The 21,696-nt window shown below is 52.0% G+C and overlaps 1 protein-coding gene across 4 annotated transcripts in view; it reads left to right on the forward strand.

Moving 5' to 3' along the window:
• Positions 1–21,696, forward strand: part of ASIC2 (acid sensing ion channel subunit 2) — a 991,154-nt gene that overhangs the window by 725,053 nt on the left and 244,405 nt on the right. Inside the window, exon 1 of one of the 4 annotated variants that reach the window (XM_072747721.1) lies at positions 6,202–7,053. The exons of 2 other annotated variants lie outside the window; for them this stretch is intronic. In XM_072747721.1, coding sequence (XP_072603822.1) covers positions 6,340–7,053 — 714 coding nt within the window. In that variant the 5' untranslated portion in view covers positions 6,202–6,339. Of the gene's footprint in view, positions 1–6,201; positions 7,054–21,696 lie in introns of those variants that run through there. One more of the 4 variants, XM_072747720.1, reaches the window with a different exon arrangement.

Genomic DNA, 21,696 nt, shown 5'->3' on the forward strand with positions numbered 1-21,696 from the left:
TTTGCCATTCAAGGTAGAGCACTGGGCTTCCGCAGATCTCCCTCCAGCTCTGGGGAGCATCCTACCTGCCCTCTACTCTGGACCTGTCCTTCCAGCTTCTGATCTTTCTCTGGGAGGTGTGGGCCCTCTTACGTCTTTGATTTAGTGCTGGTGAAGATTGGGCAGCTGAGAGTTTGAATTCCAATAAAATGAGGATGGCCAAAGGGCAAGATAGATAGATAGATAGATAGATAGATAGATAGATAGATAGTCTGGGGAGTCTAAGAAAGAGCCCAGAAAAAGAGAAAACTAGGAAAAGTCAAGTGTAATACAAGAAGACCATGCAGTGAGAAAAACAGTGGACATACTGAAGCACAGAGAAAGGCAAGATGGACAAGCAACTCCAATGCCAGCCCCATGGTAGAGGGTGGGAGGCGTGGGAGGGTAAAGTTTTTGTGCAATGTGCTAAGACCATGGTGAAGGGGTCCTCCTTGATCTTTCCATCAGTGCAGGAATTCCTAGCATGACTACTTGGACATTTTCTCAGGTCCTGTGACATTGCAGCCACCTCTATGATGGCCAGCATAGAGGCCACCAATAATATGAACTAAAGAGGTATCAGATAGGACCACTAGATCTCAGGAAGAGGTCAGGAAAAGAGAAAGGGGAGAGAAAGATAAGAAGGAGAAAAGAGAAGGAGGAGGAAGAGGGAGGCAGAATGACAGAGAGCCAAAGTCAGTACAGAGATGGGGAAAAAAGAGAGAAACAGATTTGGGTACACAGGCAAACCCACAAAAGCCCACTACCCCATAAGATCAGTGGACTTTAGTGCTAAAAGTCATATTGACTCATTACAATGAGCAGCGGAGTCCTAAAAGAGTGCATTTGGCATCCTAAGCTGAGCCACCCAGAACCCAACGTTATATCCCCTCTCTCCACCCACTATGTCCACTACATCCCAGAGGTAAGAGGGCAAATAAGAACACACCACCACCATAGCAAAAGGCTTGGTGTGCTTATACTCTGCAGGGGTTGGTGGTCACATTTTAAGGATGTTGACCTCCAAGATCCCACTTTGAAAGCACAAGCACAGGAGTTACAGTTGTAGGAACGGGTGATGCTTTCCTGAGAAGAGAAGACTTATCTTGAAGAGTTTGTTAGGTGGGAAGACTACTGGAACCCCTTTCAGCATCAATGTACTCTGATTCGGTAAAGTATTTTTGAAGGGTTCCCATGTGAAAGAGAGATCAAACTTATTTGTGCAGGTCTCCAGAGATAAATTAGGGGAAATGAGAGAAATGAACAAAACAACAGATTCCAATTTGACGAAAGGAAGGAGCTTCAAACACTGCCAGATGTTCCAGAATAGAACCGGTTACCAGTGGACAGTTCCTAAAAGGGTGTGTAGGAGGGATTCCTATAGCAGGTAGGGAGCAGGGCGAGCTGGCTCCTCAGACACTTTCCAATGCCTGACCCCTGAGTAGGAGGGATTAGCGGTGAACAGGAATGTTGGGGGCTCTGGTGAAGCCTGATTAAGCCAACAAGGATCAGCTCTGAAAATTGGATTATAAGAACCAGAAAATCACATTGGCTGAAATCAGCCTCCCCCTCCCAACAAACTCATTGGATTTGAGAAAGAGCTCATAATTAGTGGTGGTAGTCCCATCCTGGGAAGTGGGCTGGCTGGCCAGTAAGTAGAGGCCTTGCTGTCACTGCACACAAACATGGCACAGAAGAAAAGGCCAGGATTCCAGGTGTGAGCAACAGATGTTTTAGAGATAAACAAGAAAAGGAAGATTTTCTTGAAAGCTTATTATTGGTAAATCACAATGTTAAATTCTAATTTCTTGGTGGAGAGGTTATGTGGGTCAGCTCATGCGCTGCCTTGCGAATTTGTTTTTCTGGCCAAGCGAGTCTTCCAGGACAGGAAAGCTAATTCCCATGTGCTGTCATTCAATAGAGCAGAGATGATATGGGGTAGGGTTTGAGACCACGGGAGCTGGAGCCAGACTGCTGGGATTCAAAGGCTGCTCTGCAGCTTAGTAGCTGTGTGGCTTAGGGTGAGTAGCTCTACCTCTATGTGGTAAGGATTCCTCTGCTTTGAAGTACAGAAAATAATAATATTCACCTCATACAATCATTTTAAGGATCAAATACTTGGAACACTTGTCTTTAGTGTAAGTAACTTAGAACAGGCCCTAGTGCTTAGGAAGTCCTATATTTATTTTATTATCTGATTATTATTATTATTATTATTATTATTATTATTATTATACTTTTGCAAGAAGCATGGTGGAAAGGGAAAATCTTGGGCTTTGGAATGAGTTAGAGTTTAGTTCTGAGCCCTTGGTTCACAAATATATAAAGAGAACCAAAATTCTTCCGTTGCGGGATTGGAGTGAGAAATTAAATACATTTACATGTCCAATTCAATGTGTGACATACAGAAATATTCAAGAAATCCTAGTTCCTTTCCCCTCCTCCTGTCTCAGGGTGCCTTGTCAGTGTGCCAGGCACTGTGCTAAGAGGGAGGGACACAAACATGAGTGAGGTGTAGTCTCTGTCCTCAAAGGGTTCATGTCCAGAAGAATACCCTGGACATACATAGTTGAAAGGTACTAACTACTGCAAGGGCCATGATGGCTCCAATTTCCCGGGAGGTGATGCTTAAGCTGGGGCTTGAAGAAAGAGTGGAGTTTGCTGAGCTGGTGGAAGTACTGGTCCAGGTGGGGGGTGGGGGTGCATGGGGGTAGGGAACTCACTGCATACGAACGCCATAGAGAGTGCCACTGATCTTTGCTAGGGTCACTAGCCATCCCTGTGCCTCCTGCTGGATTTCTGTGCCAAGAGCCTGGAGCCTACGCAGGATACCTCTCCCCTCTCTGGAAGAGCAACCCATCTGGAGAATTAACAGGAAAACCCACGGCACAGAAGACATCCGGGCAACCAACAACAGCAGGTGTACATTTCAAGAGAGAAACTGCCAGGAAAGAAACAGCCCGCAGCCCTGAACGTATCAGAAACATAGAACATCCTAAAGGTTTCTTTAAGACAGATCTCCGTGCCAGGCCAGAGTTAGGACTCTGGAAGATGTGATGTGCTTGCACTGGCTGCCTCTTCAGCAACTGCGCTGCTGAGCTCACAAGCTCCACCTTAGCTGGAATACGTATCACTGTGGCAACTTACAGGAACGTTAGGACCAGGCTGGGAGCCTCCGATAGAAACCCCATAAAACTGGCAGATTCAGAACCTTCCCCCAAAAGCCAGCAACAGACAGCTTCAAGGAACAGAATCCAAAATAGAAAAACCCACTTCAGTAGCTTTTTCTGCTGGTGAATGAGACGAGTCTCCAGGTGTGTGTGTGATACGTGTGTGAGGCAGGTGCACGTGTGTTTATGTACGGGGGTGAGTGAGGATGAGTGGGGCTCAGATGTCCTCTTCTCCAGAGACCCGATGCAGGGAGCTGTCAAGCTGACAGAATGCCCTCCAGGTCAGTGAAGAGGGAAAGCCCACCCAGTACCACTCAGACACTCTGGGCTCATTCAACAGATTTGCCAGAAGCACCCCTAAGAAGTCATCATAAAGTAGGTGAAATTCCTCTCCGGGCCCAAATCCCAAATCCCGCTACTTCACTAAGTGCCCTCCCACCTTTGGGATCTTTTTCACACTGTCTCTACCCCGCTACAACTCCCATCAAAACCCACTCTCTGGAAAACCCCTCTATCCCATGGAATAATGGGGCTGAAGCATTACCTCTTCCACTGAGGCTTCAGGGGGGGTCAGTCCGAGGTCTGAGTAGCACACATTCATTGCCAGGTAGCTGCAAGAGCTGCAGGATTCCAGCTCCGCCCTCAAAGTGCCTGGCCCACAGTGCAAACTGTAAAAGCTATGGGGTGCAGTAGAAAGAGCCAGGGCTTTGGGCACCTGGGTGCAGAATCCCAGTCTGTCACTTGCAGGCTGTATGACTTTGGCCACGTACTTGTCCTCCCTAGTCTCACCTGTGACATGGAGCTAGCGGTACACTATGTGCTTCATCCATCGTCCCAAACACACCAAAGTAGAATATTACAAAAGCTAAATAAAATCATCCAAAGGTGCCTGAGGATTAACGGGAGCCCCTGAGCCTGCCCAGAAGGCGGGGGGGTGGGGGGGGTGACATCATGAGCCCTTACACTGTAGGCTCACAGGTGAATGGCAGAGATAGAGCCTCCTGTCCTGGGAAGCCACACTCCTCCCTGCTGCCCTCCTAAGAGAGCTGTGCTGGCTGACCGCTCTAGGGCTGAGCAGCAGACCCTTGGTGGTGGGGCTGGGGGGTGGGTGGGGGGCGCTGCACACCTGGGAAGCTCCCAAGAGGCAGAGCCCACCTTGCCAGAGGCCCAATCACCACTCCTAGCACCTCAACTCACATACCACACACCCAGACACGCATGCAAAACACACCCACCACATCCAGAAACTCTGCTATGCATCTGCACATCAACACACCCATTCATACCCACCACCCAGTGCACACACACACCTACACACAGAGAACACACACACCATCACAGAACCCTATCCTACACACATCACACCCACTCAGGTAGCCACAGTACATCATCTGCAGATAAGCTCACATGCACGAGATGCACAGAAATACCCGTTCAGCACATGCACACACACCTACCCACACTCTGTGCGACGCCCCCCTCACACACTTGTCCACATGCCCACACTACACGGCAGCTCACTGTCTGTGCAGCCCATCTCCCAGCCCGAGGTGTTCTCACACTTGTCTACACATGGCTTCGCGACGGTTCTGCCCCCCATCCCTCCCCCCGGCCCGCACGCTCTGGCACATCTGTGCAGCGCATCCCCCGCCCGGCCGGCTCCGGCGAGAGGCTCCCCGCTCGGCGTGCAGCGGCCACAGTGGCCGGGAATTAAAATGCAGCGAGGAGGAGCCGGGCGCGTCAGCACCGCGTCTCCAGGAGCGCACACGCTCGCCGCCGCCGCCCCGCCCGCCCGGAGCCGTGCGGCCAGCGAGCGGAGGAGCAGGTGCTGGGAACCCAGCCGCGCCGGCGTCGCGCGGCCGCTGCCCAAGTTCGCCCGGGGCCCGAGGAGGGCCGGGCAGCCGGGAGAGGAGCGCAGCCCGCGCCGCCGCCGCGCCGCCCCGCCGCCGCCCCGCCGCCCCGCCGCCCCGCCGCCCCGCCGCCGCCGCGGGCTCGCAGCCCGGAGAGCAGGACGCGCGGAGCGGCGAGTCCCGGTCACCCCGCCGGGAGGTGCAGCCGCGGCTCCGCAGTGCCCCGCTCCTGGCGCCGCCGGGGCAGGGAGGAGACCAGGCGGGGGCCAAGGAGGCCGGCCTTCTCCGGAGAGCCGAGGCGCCCGGGAGAGTGGGAGGGAGCAGGGACACTTTCCTCGGGCCAGCAGCCCGGGAGGGCCCCGCAGCAGGCAGCCCCCCGCGGGACGCCCCGAGAAGCCCCCAGCCCCGGGCGAGGGCGAGGGCGAGGGCGAGGGCGAGGGCGAGGGCGAGGGCGAGGGCGGGCGCGTCGCACGCAGGGCTCAGGCGCGGGCCTTGGGGGAGCCCTCGAGGGTCTCCGCCGAGCGCAGCCCGGGGCGCGGCGGACGGATCGCGCCGCGGAGGGAAAGAGCGCAGCAGCGGCTGAGCGACCCCTCGCGGGGTACACACCCACCCCACCCGCCGCGCCCGAGCCCGCGCCCGCGCCCGCGCCCGAGCGAGCCCGAGCCCGAGCCCGAGCCCGAGCCCGAGCCCAGCCGCGGCGGCCTCTGGGGGCGCTCGTTCCCCGGCGCCTTCTCTCTCGGGTCCCAGCGCCGCGGGGCGACGGGCTGGGCTGGCCGGGCCCCTGGGCATGTCCACATCAGGGATGGTGGCCGCGTGGCTGCTCTCCCCGGACCCGCGTCAAAGCCGGGGTTAGGCGGCGCGGGGCGGGCGCGGCGCGGGGTCCCCCGGGGTCCAAGACGAGGGCAGGCGCGCGCGGGCGCAGCGCCCGGCACCCGAGAGGCGGCGCCCGGCGGGGCCCCTCTAGAGGCAGCGGCGGGGCCAGGCGCCCTCCAGGAAGACTAGGGGCCCGGAGAGCCCGGGGGGCGCTCGGCAGACGCCAGGGCCAGGGCCGGCGGGCCCAAGCGGCGCTCGGTCCCGGGCGGGCGCCGGCGGGGGCGGCGGCGGCGGGGCGGGCGGGCGGGCGGGCGGGCGGGCATGCCGCGCCACCGGGGCTCCTTTCGGGCGTACGCTTCCCTGGCGCGGGCTGCGCGCGGCGGCCGCCGCCGCTGCTGCTGCTGCTGCTTCCACTGCTGTTGCGGACTCCCATGGCGGCTCCGCCCGGCCGGGGCCGCCGCCGCTGCCGCCAGCCGCGGGCTGAATGAATGAGCCGGAGCGGCGCAGCCCGGCTGCCCGCGGCCGCGCTCACCGGCCCGGGACGCTTCCGCATGGCCCGCGAGGAGCCGGCGCCGGCGGCCGTGGCGGCGGCGGGGCAGCCCGGGGGCGGCCGGGGCGGCGCGCGCGAGCGGGCGCTGCAGGGGCCGGGGGTCGCCCGCAGGGGGCGGCCGTCGCTGAGCCGCGCTAAGCTGCACGGGCTGCGGCACATGTGCGCCGGGCGCTCGGCGGCGGGGGGCTCCTTCCAGCGGCGCGCGCTCTGGGTGCTGGCCTTCTGCACGTCCCTCGGCCTGCTGCTGTCCTGGTCCTCGAACCGCCTGCTCTACTGGCTCAGCTTCCCGTCGCACACGCGGGTGCACCGCGAGTGGAGCCGCCAGCTGCCCTTCCCCGCCGTCACCGTGTGCAACAACAACCCGCTGCGCTTCCCGCGCCTCTCCAAGGGGGACCTCTACTACGCCGGCCACTGGCTCGGGCTGCTGCTGCCCAACCGCACCGCGCGCCCGCTGGTCAGCGAGCTGCTGCGGGGCGACGAGCCGCGCCGCCAGTGGTTCCGCAAGCTGGCCGACTTCCGCCTCTTCCTGCCGCCGCGCCACTTCGAGGGCATCAGCGCCGCCTTCATGGACCGCCTGGGCCACCAGCTGGAGGACATGCTGCTCTCCTGCAAGTACCGCGGCGAGCTCTGCGGCCCGCACAACTTCTCCTCCGTGAGTTGCCCTCCGCGCGGACCCGCTCCCTCCGCTCCCCCCGCCCCCCCCCGCCCCGCGCTCCAGGCTCAGCAGGCCCCCCCCACCCCCCAGGGTAGCACACCCGGCCGCTTGCGGTGACATCATTCCGGGATGCCGAGGCCGAACCCACTCTTGGGGCCCCTGAGCCTCGCTCGTCCTCCAGGTCGTGGCAAGTTGGACCTAACTGTAGGAGGCGTGACCTCGCTCACCTGTCCCGGCTCTCGCCTTCGTCAGCCCCCAGACCCTCAGCTCTGCTCCTTCTGGTCCCCTCTTGTGAAGGCTAGACCTCTTCGTCCCGGACCCCCCCCCCCCCCCGCCGCCCACACAGGTGCACAGGACCCCAGGCAACTGCCCTGTGTCTCGGGTGAAGGGATGGGACGAGAGGGATGCGTGTTTTACTTCTGGGTTTGTGGTCTTCGGGAAAACCAGCAGGAAGCTCTTCAAAAATGGGCCATCAGCAGAATCGCACTGCTCTAAGCAGCTTATGCCTGAGTTCCAAAACATTGGAATCTAGGGAGACTTTGGAGGAAACGCCCAGAATATTAACCAACACCGAAGCGAGCCAGTTAGCTGGGGGTACTCTGCAGCCTCTTCCGCTGCCTTGTAAAAGCTCTGTCTTCGGCATCCAGGGGGAATTGCAGTGGTGGGCGTCAGTGGGGGCTTGGACCCCACGGAATGAGTGAGTATGGGTCCCGCTCTAGAGAAGCCACCACCCTGCAGTGGGGAAAGCAGCCTCATAGAGATATTGATGTGAACAGCAGGGGCCAGGAGAAGCTGTGTTCGGGGTTTGTAAACCATTTGCTGTGCTGGTTCCCCCACGCTGTGGGTCTGGATAATGCAGCTGTCAGACAGAAGGTATCTGCCTCGTGCGGTCTGCCTTGGAGGAGTTCTGGTGCCAAACCCCAGCGTGGCACAAGCCTGTCCAGTCATTCGTGTGTAAATGCCTCTTAGGTGGGTTTGGGTTTTTCCACTAGAGCGGGGAAGGTTTGTGCTTACCTGTCATGCTCTGGTGATGATTTTTCCAGCCCCTTTGCCTCACTCCTGACAGCCTTGTATCTGACAGCGCTTTTCCTGTGATGGTGAAGAGATACCATCGTTCCAACAGGTGTGGGCTCAGATGCCAGTCAGGCCAGGCCTCCGATTGGCTAATTGGGCTAGTCCTTGTCAAGGATGGTGACCCTGGGCTTCGGTCTTGCTCTCCTTGCTTTGCCTTACGTAGAGCAGCCCTGACTTACCCATTCCCCAAATATCCCTTGTGTCCTGGGCTTTTCAGCCTGCCTTTGAGGAATCCCTACCCAGTGGCTCCTCTGCCTACTTCAGCAAACACGTGCTGCTACCTATGTGCTTCTAAGTGACTCCTTTCAGACTTCAAATGCAACGCCAAGTTCTACAGAGATGAAGGGATGAGACTAGCGATGCCTTGTTTGTTGTTTGGCTGACCGCTAACTAGCAGCCACTAACATGAGACTGAAGTTCAATTTATATTCAACTATCAGCAACACAGCCCGCCAGATAGAATCGTGCACGTCTGATGATGGCTATACAAAGTGTGCAGCACTGCCGGCTAACAGCCACTATTCACTTTTGACATTCACGCACTGCTGCGTTAGCAATGAGTTTAGTTTTATTCCCGTTTTATAGATGAGGAAGAGGAGGTTCCACAATGCTGTCCAAAGCTCAGAGCCAGTAGGTTGGAAGTCCAACTTTGCATAGCATCAGCTGTATTACACAGAAACCACATGTAGCCTTCTTCTCTGAGCCGGAGCCTCTTTGCTATTAGAAGATCCCTGTGTAGGACTCTTGCCCTCCCTAACCCCTGCCAGCTCCCATCCCTCCTTAGAGTGTGATTGGGAGAGTGGAAAGGGGAGTTGCCTCAGGGGGTGCAGTCATAGCCTTGGGCACATGATACAGGTGCCTAACCCACCTCCACCTCCAAACATACAGCACCTTCGGGAACCACCTGGCCTCAGTCTCCCCAGCAGGTATGGCCATGAGTTGAAGCAACCCGGAACCTTCCCACTGGGGTAAACCCTCCTCTTACTCACCTGCACCCTGTCTTCCTTCAGCTGGAGAGCTTGCAGATACACACACATACACACACAAAAACACATACACACACGTAAACAAAAGAAATACCTCCCTTCCCCAAATATGTGTTCCCTAGGCACTCCAGTGACCCCCTAGTGACTTCCTTTCATGACCCTGACCCTTAACTTTCCAGCCCCTTAACATTTCATGCTGTAGTTTTTTGTTTTGTTTTGTTTTGTTTTGTTGTTGTTTTTTTTACCAAAGACCTCAGAATTAAAGGCCATATCCCTTTATCCATGAAAGCTGGAAGCTATTTCAGAAGAGCATCAAATACAGAGCAGGCTATCAGGAATATTTTCCTCTAATTACACCAACCTGACTCAGATCTTTGTCATCTCTGGTGGAGTGGCACCATAGTGCAGTGGGTAAGACCATGAATGCTCAAGCTACCCTGATGATTCAAATCCTGAGACCACCACTTACTGTGTGCCCTCCGGGCAAGTGGCTTAGCCTCTCTGTTCTTTAGTTTCCTACTCCATCTAGTGGAGGTAACAAATGCACCATATTTGTTGTGTGTAAATGGATGGATGGATGGATCAATCAATAGACAGATGTGTATATGCATGCATATAATGAGGGAGGAGCTCTTAAAACTGTGCTGGCTCCTATATAAATGTTGCCTTTAAATGACATCCATCTCCTAATTGGTCTGTTGGCCTCCAGCTCATTGCCCCTCCTCTTTTCATCCATTCCCTACGCTATAGCCAGAGTAGTTCTAAAGTTCTACCTGAAGCATGTCATCCCCCTTCTTAAAACCCCTCAGTAGATCCCTTGCCCTCAGACTCTGCACCTATGCCCTGCCTCACCTCCTGTCCACTCTGGTGCCACATCCTTAAGTTCTGCAAACAGCTTACAACAGCTGGACCACCGCTCCCCAAGCCACTCTGCCTTCTTCTGCTGCTATAAGTGCTCCCTGCCCTCTATGCCCCCTCTCCCCACACACAACCACACACACACACACTGCTTTGTCTGCCTCAGGACACTACTCATCCTTCAGCATCCAGACCTGGGGTTTTTTCTGCTTTGGAGCCTGTCCTGACTGCCACACTCTCCTCCTCTCATCAACCAGCAACTGATGCCTTCTTCCTTTCTGCCCCTCTATCACCTCCTTTAGGTGTCAGTCTTCACACCTACTGGTCCGTGACTGTTCCTCACTCTAGACCCCGGCCAGAGTCACATATGATTTCCCCAACCTCTCCAGCACAGAGGCTGACACATAAGTGTTGAGGAAAGGCCTGGAGAATGAACCCCTTCACCAGGTACCCCCAAGACTTGTTGTTGTCCTGGAAGACCCACGCCAAGACTCTTGGCTTAATTTCTCCAGGGAACACCAGTGGCATGCATTTCTACTAAGGAAATGCCTGGGCAGTTTCTGGGCATTTATTACTTTTTGTGTTAGAGACAGAGAATGGAGACCTGCATACAAAACACTCCCCCACATCCCCATGCTTACCAAGCCCTAAGAGAACCGTGCAACAGGTGAAGAATATGACTTCAGGGGATGCCTTTTGGGGGGATGTGCCAGCTGTCCCCAAAGTCGCATTCCATCTAGCTAGTCTCCTGTCTGGAAATAAACCTGGCAGGGGAGAGAAGAGTATTGTAAAGAGGTGTGTCTGCCAATTGGTCCATTGGGGATATGTTTACTTGCAGCTCCTCTGTTTGTTACAGTTGTGCTAGGGTTAATCACTCCACTGCCAGTCAAAGCAGCTCTTGCTTCTGAATGCCCATGTTGTTTGCCTGGCCCAAGCCCTGGACCTCCTCTGGCACCCGCACCACCAGCACACACACTCTGGCCCTCCTGGGTCATCCTGGGGGTGGAGCTAGCTGGGACTGGAGCCTCCAGAGAGGGACCAAGAAGTTGGGAACAGGGGCAGACAGAGAAGCCTATCAGCATCTGCTGCAAAAACAAGGAGCAGTGATCCTCTCTGGGAGGAGGCCCAGCTCAAGCGAAGGTGTCGGGCGGACCTAGCACAGACTTTTGGCTCTGTTCCCTCCTAGATGTGCGTCTGGGGCAGGCGCTTCACTCTCACACCTCTGGTGATAATGCCTGCCTCACGCTGCTGGACAAAGACCACGTGTGTGCAGGGGCTGGCTCACGCCTGCATAGCTGCAGGTGCCCAATATATGAGAGCTACTGTATAATTTGGATAAAGATATTGGCAGAGTCCTCATATCTGGGGGTAGCACTTACTAATTATTCTCCCTATAATGATCATCTCCTCTTATTATGACCGCTTACCTGAGTGGGAATAGGCTCATTTCCTGGTTCATTCATTCAATCAACCAGAGCCTAGAGTGTCACCTGTATGTGAAGCTTTGTACTAGCTGCCAGGGATATAAAACTAAATAAGGCTTGGTGTGTGTCCTTCGTTAATTATTTTTGAGGAAAGAGATGTGTGACCAGATGCCAGTATAGAGTGCAGAGGTGTGATGTGGGCTTAGAGGAGTACCCAGGTCAGACTAGGGACCTCTGATGGCTTCCCGGAGGAGGTGACATCTGAACTGAGTCTTAAAGGATAAGTAGGAGTTCCAAGGTAAAGAAGGAAAGAGTGGGGATTTCAGGGAGCAGTGACAGCATAAACAAATGTGAGTACAGAGGTGGGAAACAATGAGATTGAACACAGGCTTCTAGGCCCTGAGCATGGTTTGGGGTATTTGTAGGGAGGGGCTGGAGGTGCTGAGGAGGAGTAGTGCAGAGGTGTGGTAATCACTGCCAGTGATGGTTGCCATTAAAAACTAAGTTTTTAATCTTTGTAGCAAATCTCTGACTTCTTTCGCTATTGGCTGTTAGACCATGGAGGGTCCCATTTGTGTCATCCGTGTCCTTCCCCTGTTCTTCACTGCACCAGGGCCATTCCTCCCTGCACTCTACCCTTTTTCTTACCCTTTTTTGCTGGGGTCAATCTTGAGTCCAGATTTTGCAATAGTCATATGTACTAAAAGCCAAGGAGACAGCATTTGGTTTCATCACACTTTGTCACAGCAAGCAGGCTGGCTGCTCGGAGCCAGCAACAGAAAACAAGAAATCATTTTAGCAACATATTGTTTAAAATCAGCAAATTTGGTTGAAATGGTGCTAGGCCAGGCAGTCCAGTAGTTGTGAGGATGGATGGCTTTAGGGAGGCAAGAAAGATACTTTTGCCTTTAGAGAAAGAGGCGTAAATGAGCTAATACATGTAAAGTGCTTAGAACAGTTTCTGGCACCAAGTAAAGGACTCAATAAATGTGAGCTATTTCGGTTATTATTACTTGCAGGGAGCGTTCCGAGTGCAGGATGAAGGCAAATAGCGTTGGGCAGCTGTGATATGCTAGTCCCGGGCTGGGCGCACTGCGTGCCATCTCAGTTCTCGCAATAACCCTAGAAGGTTGTGTGATCATTCACATTTTACAGATGGGAAACTGCAGCTCGGGGAGGGATTGTAGTCTGCCTGGAGTCACAGAGCCAGCAGGTAGCAGAGCCAGAATTTGAACCCAAGTCCTCAGGACCACAAAGGTGCATGCAGCTGGATGGAGAAGGAGCAGCGTGGGTGGGAGGTGGGGGAGGCACTGGGAAAACCAAGCCAGCCTCAGCGCTGCCCTGACCAGCCCTGTGACTTTGGCCTCAGGATCTTCCTCTGTGAAATGAGGGCACGTGCCAAATGACCAAAGGGACTTAGCTGAGAAGTTCTCCGTCCAAGTGAGCCGTCAGGGGAAAATAGGGCTTAACTACTGCAGATGGCCTGGGCTTTTCAGCCAACCATCTCTTTTCTTTGCAGAGCAGAAGCAGTGATTAAGGGGAAATGTACAAGTTACTGAAGTGCGGGAGACAGGATGGTGATTAAATAGACATTTATACAAGGAACATGAAAAGAACTCTACCAGTGATTTTACTTCGGGGAAATTAGTTTAGGGAATCAAATGTAAACTCTGCTCAGGTCTGGAGATATCCAAATTGACCAATGTCAGACTGATTCTGATAGTGGCTGTTCGGGGGCCACCGTGGCCAGTCATGAATGCATCAATCAGACGTCTGCCCAATTGAGGAAGGGCTGGAGAAGTAACCAGACCATTTGGTTTATACAGCTCATCGCTTTGATTCTCCTAAGTGATTTGCTTGGATCAGCTACTCAGAGATTCAACCAACCAATGCCCATCGAGTACCTACTATGTGCCAGGCATTTGGCAACAAAGATGACAATAAATTTATTCTGTTTCTGGCACATAGGTCCGCAAAGGTCAATGTTCTTCATCGGGGTGACGGGAGCTGAAAGGAGATACAGGGAGGGGACCGGGCATATGACAGCCCAGGATTCAGAGTGGGTACCTGTTATGTAAACATTCACGTCCATTTCACCAGCCTCCAATGGGTGTTATGGAACCCATTTTACAGATGAGAAAACTGAGGCTCAGGAAGGCACAAGGTCACTGCTAGAGGGCAGCAGAGTCAGGATACAAACAAAGGCAGGTCCAGCTCCAAAGCTGGATATTCTCCTTTGCTATGACCCCATTCTGCCAACACACAGAGATGCTGGTAAGAACCAACCCTTCTCTGGAGGGTATCCTGCACCACGTGTCAAACTTCAGCTTGAAATTTCTTTCACTATAAGTTGGCGTGGGCCCCCAAAGTCAAGGCCTGCAACCCTGCGAACCTCAGAGCACAGGAGCAGGGACAGTTGAGCATCCTCCTACTCCATCAGCCACATAGGGGGGATCAGGAGTTGTGAAAAGTCTTCATGTGGCCATAATCCAAACTAAATGACTATTTTCATTCTTTCAAGGACATTAGTAACTTGTAGTCCTGGCTAAGGAAATGTTGCCAAACTGAGATCCAGCTCAGACCTGTGCTCACAAAGAGATGACTCACCCATAATTGGAACAGGACTTGTTGGTAAAACAAACAGAGGCCGCTAACGCACTGGGGAAGTTTGTTCTCCTGAGCATGTCAAATAGATCCCCTGACACCACTGTTGATACTATTAATTTGCCTCGTAAATTGTTTCCTCTGATTCCACACACACTTACTGAGCTCCTCCTCTCTGCCGGGCATTTTTATGTTCATTAGTTTATCTCAGCCCGACGACAGACAGGAAAAGAAAGTCTTCTTTTCCCCGTGGTACAGATAAGGAAACTGAGGTGCAAAGTGGTCTGCTGACTTGCCCAAAGTCAGAGATAGAAACTCTGATCTTTGGATTCCAAAGTCAGTGCTCTTTGCACTATGTCACATTTGTCCCAAAAAAGAAACCCCGGTCCAGCTTGGGTCAGCAAACTTACATTTCCAACCAGCAGAGGCTTTATTACCTGGGTAGGATATCTTAATATGCATTACCGTCTCATTTTATTCCGACAGCAGTGAAGGGTGTGTACTGTACCCTTTTGCCTGCCTAACTTCAGAAAGGGGAAGCCACTTGCCCAGGGTCACATGGCCCAGGAAAAAAAACAGCTGGAATTTGAATTCAGGTCTCCTCAGTTTCCAGTACAGTTCTTCTTCCCCAGCTCCCCCGTTCCTGCTCATGATGGGCTTAAGGGGATTTCACCAGCCCTAGCAGATTTTCTTAGGGAAAAAGCAATGGGCCCCTGAGTGCTTTGCAGAAGAGGATCAACCCTAGGACTGGCTGCTGAAAAGAGGAGCTGATTTCCTTCTTTATCTCTGCCCTGAGACCTCCTGTCCTTCCCAGGCAGGTCAGTTGCAGCATACTCCAATTAACTGAGGATGAATGGAAAGCCCTCTAGGCCTGTGCTTCTCAAACTTGAGCTGCCCAGTTTCCTGAGCCCCCTGCAGAGACCCTGATTTGGTGGGCCTGGAACAGGGCCCAAGATTTGCATTTCTGAAAGCTCCCGGATGATGCAGATGCTGCTAGTCCACGGGCCACATTTTGAGAGACAGAGCCCAGTTGTGGGCGCCTTAAAGTCCAATGAATGCTGCAAAGGAGAGCTCAGTGGACTCTCTCAGTCAGGTACAAGTCGCTGGGTCTGTAAATGGCCATGACCAGAATGTCAATCAAACCAAAATGCAAAGGCCATCTGGTAGGCTGAATAATGGTCCCTCAAGATAGCCACATTCTCATCCCCAGAACCTCTGAACTTGTTACCTTACATAGCAAAAAGAGACTCATAGATAATTCAGGGTTTTGAGGTGGGAAGATTATCCTGGATCATCCAATGGGCTCAGCATAATCACTAAGGGTCTTTATTAGAGGAGCAGGAGGGTCAGAGTCAGAGAAGATGTCACCATGGAATCAGAGACCAGAGAGTCAGAAAGAGATTTGAATATACTACATTGATAGATAGCTTGGAAGATGGAGGAAGGGACCACGAGTCTAGAAAAGCAGGTGGTCCCTAGAGGCTGGTCATACAAGGAGACATTCTCTCCCAGAGCTTACAGAAGGAACGCAACCTTGCTGACACCTTCATTTTAGCTTTCTGATTTCCAGAACTACACACTAATACATTTGTGTGGCTTAAAGTGCCTGAGTTTGTGGTAGTTTGTTACAGCAGCAACAGAAAACTCATACAAGCTTCCTTTGTTGTATAGAACTCTCTCAGCTACATACCTGACTCCATGTGGTGAATCAGGCTGGGTAGGTTTGGATCACGGTCTGTCCCAAAGCCAAGAAAATAAAAGAATCCAGAACAAACATGCAGCTAGGTTCAAAAATAGTCAATATGAGAGTATTTTAACCATACTTACATTTATGCAAGATTGGGAGTTTGAACCCTAGGAGCTTAGAAAAGAGGTGCTTGGAGGACTAGGAAGGAGGGAAATTCAGGAAGAAGACAGACTCAAATTCAAAGCCCAGGTCCTCCAGGTCCCAACTGGGTGGCTGCTGGAGAGTTGCTTGCCTTCGCTGAGACTCTGTTTCCTTATTTGTAGAACAGAGATCATACCTTCCCAGCAGGGTGGTTGTGAAACTCGCAGGCAAGGTAATAATCCATTCAAAAATTATTGAGAGCGAGCTATGGTCTGGTCCTGGTGGGTAAAAGTTGAGGATCAATGCAGAAAGTACCCCTACTGTGTAAAAGCACAGATGTGTAGGTGCCAGCTAAATGTAAGCAGTCACTGTCATCCTCATTGTTATCAGGTGACACCTCTCACTTCTTCCAAGAAAGACTGCTAGGCCCTGGAAGGATAATGTGCCAACAGTGGCCTTCTCTATATTGTCACGGTCCCACCTCTTGTAGCTTTCATGTCATACCTCTATGGGTAAGTCAGAGCCTTTTAGGGCCACTTCCCTCACTCAGTACCCCGACCAAAGTGAAAAAATCCGAGAGGGAGAATGAGTTGCTCAAGGTCACCTAGAAAGTCACCAGGAAGCTTGAAAAACCCTCAGGATATCTGTGCTTAAGCCTATAGATGACGCTTTCACGTCACTGGAGTATCTGTTTCTTCCTCTGAGAACTCACTCTTTTTCCAAAATATGTATGCTGGCCATCACCTTCTGATTCTAGTGGCATATCTGATCTGAAGGTTGTTGATACTCTGATCTCTGAAAGTGAAGGGTTTAATCTTCTCTTGGAACCCCTCCCAATGAAAATTATTTTCCCACTTTGAAATGGCACGGGCATCCACTGTGAACTCACATCCATAAATCTAAGCCTACTGCTCAGGAAAGCAGATGAGCTTTGATTCTGCTTCTCAGTACAGTCTCACAGAGCAAATTATGGCAAGAATTTGATTTATAGAAGCACCTCAAAGGCTCTGGAGTGAGACGCGTGTTTATTCACTTTATTACCGTTTATTTTACACTATCTCTTTATGCTCCCTGCACATGGATTTGAAAGACTATTTGGATAGATGCTTATGACCTGCCAGTTTGCACAGCCCTTTTGAGGAACATGGATCTCTTTGGCAATGCTGCCAGTAGCTCACGATGGGGGTCCTTATGCCCGCGTTGAGGGTGAAGCCCAGATATAACAAACAGGCTCAGAGACCCTAGCCCAGAGTTCTTGCCCGAACTTCCACAGCTCTGTGCTTGTGAGGTACTTGGTGTAGATCTCCAGCTGCAACTCCAGGATGTGTACAGTCAGGCTTGATTTAAGATTCAAATATCTCAGAACAGCTGGGGATATTTAACATCGCTATAATTACATTACATTTTTGACAGTACATGGAGTGAGAGCCTTTTTTCTGTGGTTGAATATTCAATGAGCATCAAGTATTTTAACCAGCCAGGGAAACACAACTGCATATTTCACATCCAAATAGTTTTGTTTTTCAAATTCCAGCCTGGGGTGCATGTCTCAGGCTCCAGTCTGCTGCTACCAAGTCTTTGGAAAGGCAAGAGCACTGTCCCTGTGGCTGAGGATCTGGGTTAGCATGCCCCTGAGGGGAGAAGGGGATGAGCAGGAGCTAGGTGGGCACCCCTGCATGCCAGGGGGGACACTTAAAGGCTAGAATGCCACTCTAGTGTGCTCGCTGTGGCACCACTAAAGCAGTGACAAGGAAGCCAAGGCTCCGGGAGCAACTGGAAACTTGCCAGAGGTGATGCTGCTGATAAATGACAGAGCTAGGGCCAGCTAAGACCTCAACAGGGGCGTGGTCACCAACTTGGGCATACTGGTTGATGGCAGGAGGTGGGATGGGAGAGCAGAAACGAGGGGATGAAGACCGACCATGCACCAGCTCTTGCCTCCCATGTATCTTCTTCAGCCCTCATGGTGCTACTCTTGGGTAGAGTACTGTTAACGTCCATTTTACAGATGAGAAAACCAATTCTCATAAAGGAGAATGGGGGAGCAGCGTTGGAGATCTGCACCTCATGTTCTTAGAGGATCGCATCTTCAATATTTGATACCCAATGATCCCTGGCTACCTCCGTCCTCCTGTCCCCTGTCACCTGCTCCGAGAATCTTCTCCAGCCAGTGAGGTGGGAAACTACCTGTTACCTTGTCTGATCTTTCTCTTCCGAACCCTTCTGGAGTCAGAGGCTCTCGGCCCCAAGTCACAAAGCCAAGTCACTTGGGAGCTGCTCATCTTTTTTCAAGCCCCATGCAGTTGTTCAGGCTGTTGTTCTCCCCTGGACACCTGATCTTCCTGTAAGGCCCATCTGTTCTACAGCCCATGTGCTTAGATGTGCGCTGAATATGGCTGGAAGGGGCCCCGGGGTCTGATAAAGGCTGCCTCTGAGCTGGATGAGGGGAGGACAGGCAGGAGGGTGGGGAAAAGCCTGGCTTCTCTGCCTGAACTTTTTCCTGTGACCTGCATGTTTTTGACTACATGTAGGTATAACTAATACGAGCAAACACATGCAACAAAAGTACCATGTGGATGATTTCTCACCTTTTCTGAGGTTATCCTCGGCCACGCCCCCACGTAAACCACCTGGAAAGTGCGGGGCTCATCCTTTCTGCCACAAGACCCACTTTGCTTATGCCACTTTCAAGGCTCTTTCCTCTCTTGCTCTTTCATTGCAATCCTCTTCATCTACTCAGTTTCCTGTCATCAGACCATCACCTCCTGAAGGCAGGGTCCACACTGGCCCTGTCTTGTGGCAGACCCAGCACCTAGCACCATTCCTCATAGGTAACAAGTGCTCCATCTGGGTACTGAGTAGCCAAAGCAGGAGAAAGGATTGGTTCTACCAAAATACACATGGACTCCTTCGGTCCTTCATTAATCCATTCAATGAAGAGTTATCCAGAGCCCTGTGTGTGGGGTGTTGAGTTCAATGTGCCTTCCAGGGAAATGGACGGAGTCCTTCCCTCACGGAGCTCACATTCTGAAGTTCTGGGGATGATCTCCATGACAATCAGAATCATCATTGGGAAGGCTTGTTGAAACATCCTTGGCCCCAATCTAGGACTACTGAGTCAGAATTTATGGGGGAGAGGTCCCACAATGTATTTTTAACATGCAAGTCCAAGCAATTGAGGATTTTAGGAAAACATCCTGTATTGGGGCAGTGGTGGCACAGATAACATACAAATAAATGAGTGAACATGGTTGTTTCAATATCAGTAAAGACTGTGAAGGCAGACAGGTAAGGACATGTACTAGGGAATGGCTGGAGGCTACCTGAAGATGGGGGTAGGGAAGGATTGAGTCTGCAAGGAGATGGCAGCTTTGCTGAAAAGGGGGAGCCACTCAGGGATCCGGGGAAAAGCATTCACAACAGAGGGAACAGCAAGCTAAAGGTCTTTGGGGTGGAGATGTTGGGAGGGCTCCTTCCTTCCAACACTGGAAATTCAGCTCCAGTAGCTCCATTCTGTTCTTTGTTCTGTGAGTACATCTGGCTCCTTCCAAAATGGAGCTGCCTCTCTCACCCACACAATGTGAGAGAACAAGATGATTCTAGCGTTTCTGGAAATATTGACCTTCGGAATGCTAATGCAATGTAGCCTTAGGTCCTTAGGCTGAGCTCTCCTTTAAAAAAGGACTCCAAGTAAGCAGAAAACACACACACACACACAACACAGTCTCAAGAATCCAATTGCAAATCCCTGTCTAAGGGCAGCAGCTCAGTGAGCCCAACATGGTCAGGCCCTTTCTGTGGAGTGCCACATCCTGGTTAATTAGCACCATGTTCCTCTGCTGACTCATCTTCATAAGGGCAAGGTCTTACACCTTTGACTCCCTGACAGATTTTCCTTATTTGTCTTCTAAGGTGTCAGGTCCGAATGGCTGGCTCTCAACTCTGAAAACAGGCCCCTTCACCTGCCTTTCTGTTTCCCAGAGAGCTTGTGCGGTTTCATCTCTGTTTGTCTTCATGATAACTGTGATATAGAAAAGCAAGCATCTTGTTCCCATTGTACAGATGGGGCAGGAAGGCTCTGAGGGAGAACTGAGTTGCCCAAGGTCACCCAGCTAGTACCAGAGCCAGGGCAGTTCTGACTCCTGCTCTGGTACTCCTCCTGTCCATGGTGGTGAGTCACAACTGGGAGATGAAAATCTGTACCCTTCCGGAAGTCTCAGGTGACAGCTGTCACCTCCTCGGGGAAGTCTTCCATGATCCCTCTGGAGGGTTTGTAAAACCTGGTCCCTCTTTGCTCGGAGGTGTCTGGGTCACCTACAGACAGAGTTTCTCAAACTTCAGTAACTTGGGTGCATCACGGTGACCTGTGGATATTGCTGAAATGCAGCTTCCAATTCAGTTGGAGGGCCTCAGACTCTGCATTTCTGACAAGTTCCCAAATAATACTGCTGTGGCTGGTGCACAACCCCCTTTTTATTTTATTTTAAAATATTTTATTTATTTATTCATGAGAGACACAGAGAGAGAGGCAGAGACATAGGCAGAGGGAGAAGCAGGCTCCAGGGAGACTCGACCTGAGCCAAAGGCAGACGCTTAACCACTGAGCCACCCAGATGCCCCACAGACCACATTTTAAGTAGCAAGGCTCTAGAGGGCAAGAGGAAAAGGCAGCATGGAGTAAGAGAGGACGTAGGGACCGTCTTGTCCTGAATCCTTCCCCAAAGAGCAAAGCCGTTTCTTCCAGGCTAGACCTCCAGGCTGCTGCTGCTTAGAATTGCAGACAGCACAGCGACTGGGAAGTCTCTATTACAGATAACTCTTTTCCTTTGTCTTTATCTGAGACTGAAATGACTAGTCATTTAGGGAGACCGTGTGAATGGAGAAATGGCAAGGGAGTAACAGACCTCCAGAATGTGTTTCCCCATGAGGATGAGCCGTGGGTATTGGTGGACACGTCCGTAAAAGGTGTGAGTCCAGGAAGGAAAGCCTCTAGCTGGATCACAGTAATCAGTGTGTATTTGTGCAACGTGCTGCTCTGACAGGGAGAAGCTTTCAATTTGGAGGAGCCTTGCCCATAACAGGCATTCCTAGGTAATGCAGCTAGAAGCCTGAGCTCTTTTGTTGCTACAAGGCTGTTAGTTCGAATTGCTAAGGCTGCTTCCAAACCATGCCTTGGGCTATTTATTGGATTCATTCCTTCATTTGTTATTTCGGTCATTCATTTCTTTGCTCACTCTGGTACCCACCCATTCACTGACTCTCGGATTCATCTAATTCATTCATACATTTGTGGAGTGCCTTCTGTATACCAGGTACTGTGCTTGGCTCTAAGGATATCAGAGTGAATCCATTCAACGTCATTGATCCAGTCTCCCTGCCCTTGCATATCCTATAGCCATGCAATAGTTTAAGCCCTTAATGGCCTCTCCAGGTTAGTGCTGAAAAGCAGAACTAGCCGTTTGTTATCTTTATCTTGAGAATCTGTTCTGCTTAAAGTTACCACTTGGCTCCCCATCACAAGATCAAGCCAAGCACCCAGGTAAGCTCCAAGCTGTATCCCCACACCTCCTGCATTTTGCCATGTTCTCTCTGTACCTGCTGTCCCTTGCCCTGAAATGTCCTGCAACCCCCTTGCCTTCCTGGAAAGCTCTCCCTCATTCTTCAAGACTCAGCTTTATCATCTTCTCCCCTTCCCATGCTTCTCCATCTTCCCATGCTTCCATACCGGGAGGAATTAGGTCCTTCTTTCTCTGGGCTGCATCTAGCTATTGATACACTGAGAGACTCTAATGTGCAGTGAGTTAAGAGTAAGGTTCTGGGTTCAAGTTCTGACCTTCCCATGTGCTAGCTGTATGACCGTGGAAAG

This window comes from Vulpes vulpes, chromosome 2, assembly GCF_048418805.1.
Source record: "Vulpes vulpes isolate BD-2025 chromosome 2, VulVul3, whole genome shotgun sequence".
Lineage (NCBI taxonomy): Eukaryota > Metazoa > Chordata > Mammalia > Carnivora > Canidae > Vulpes > Vulpes vulpes.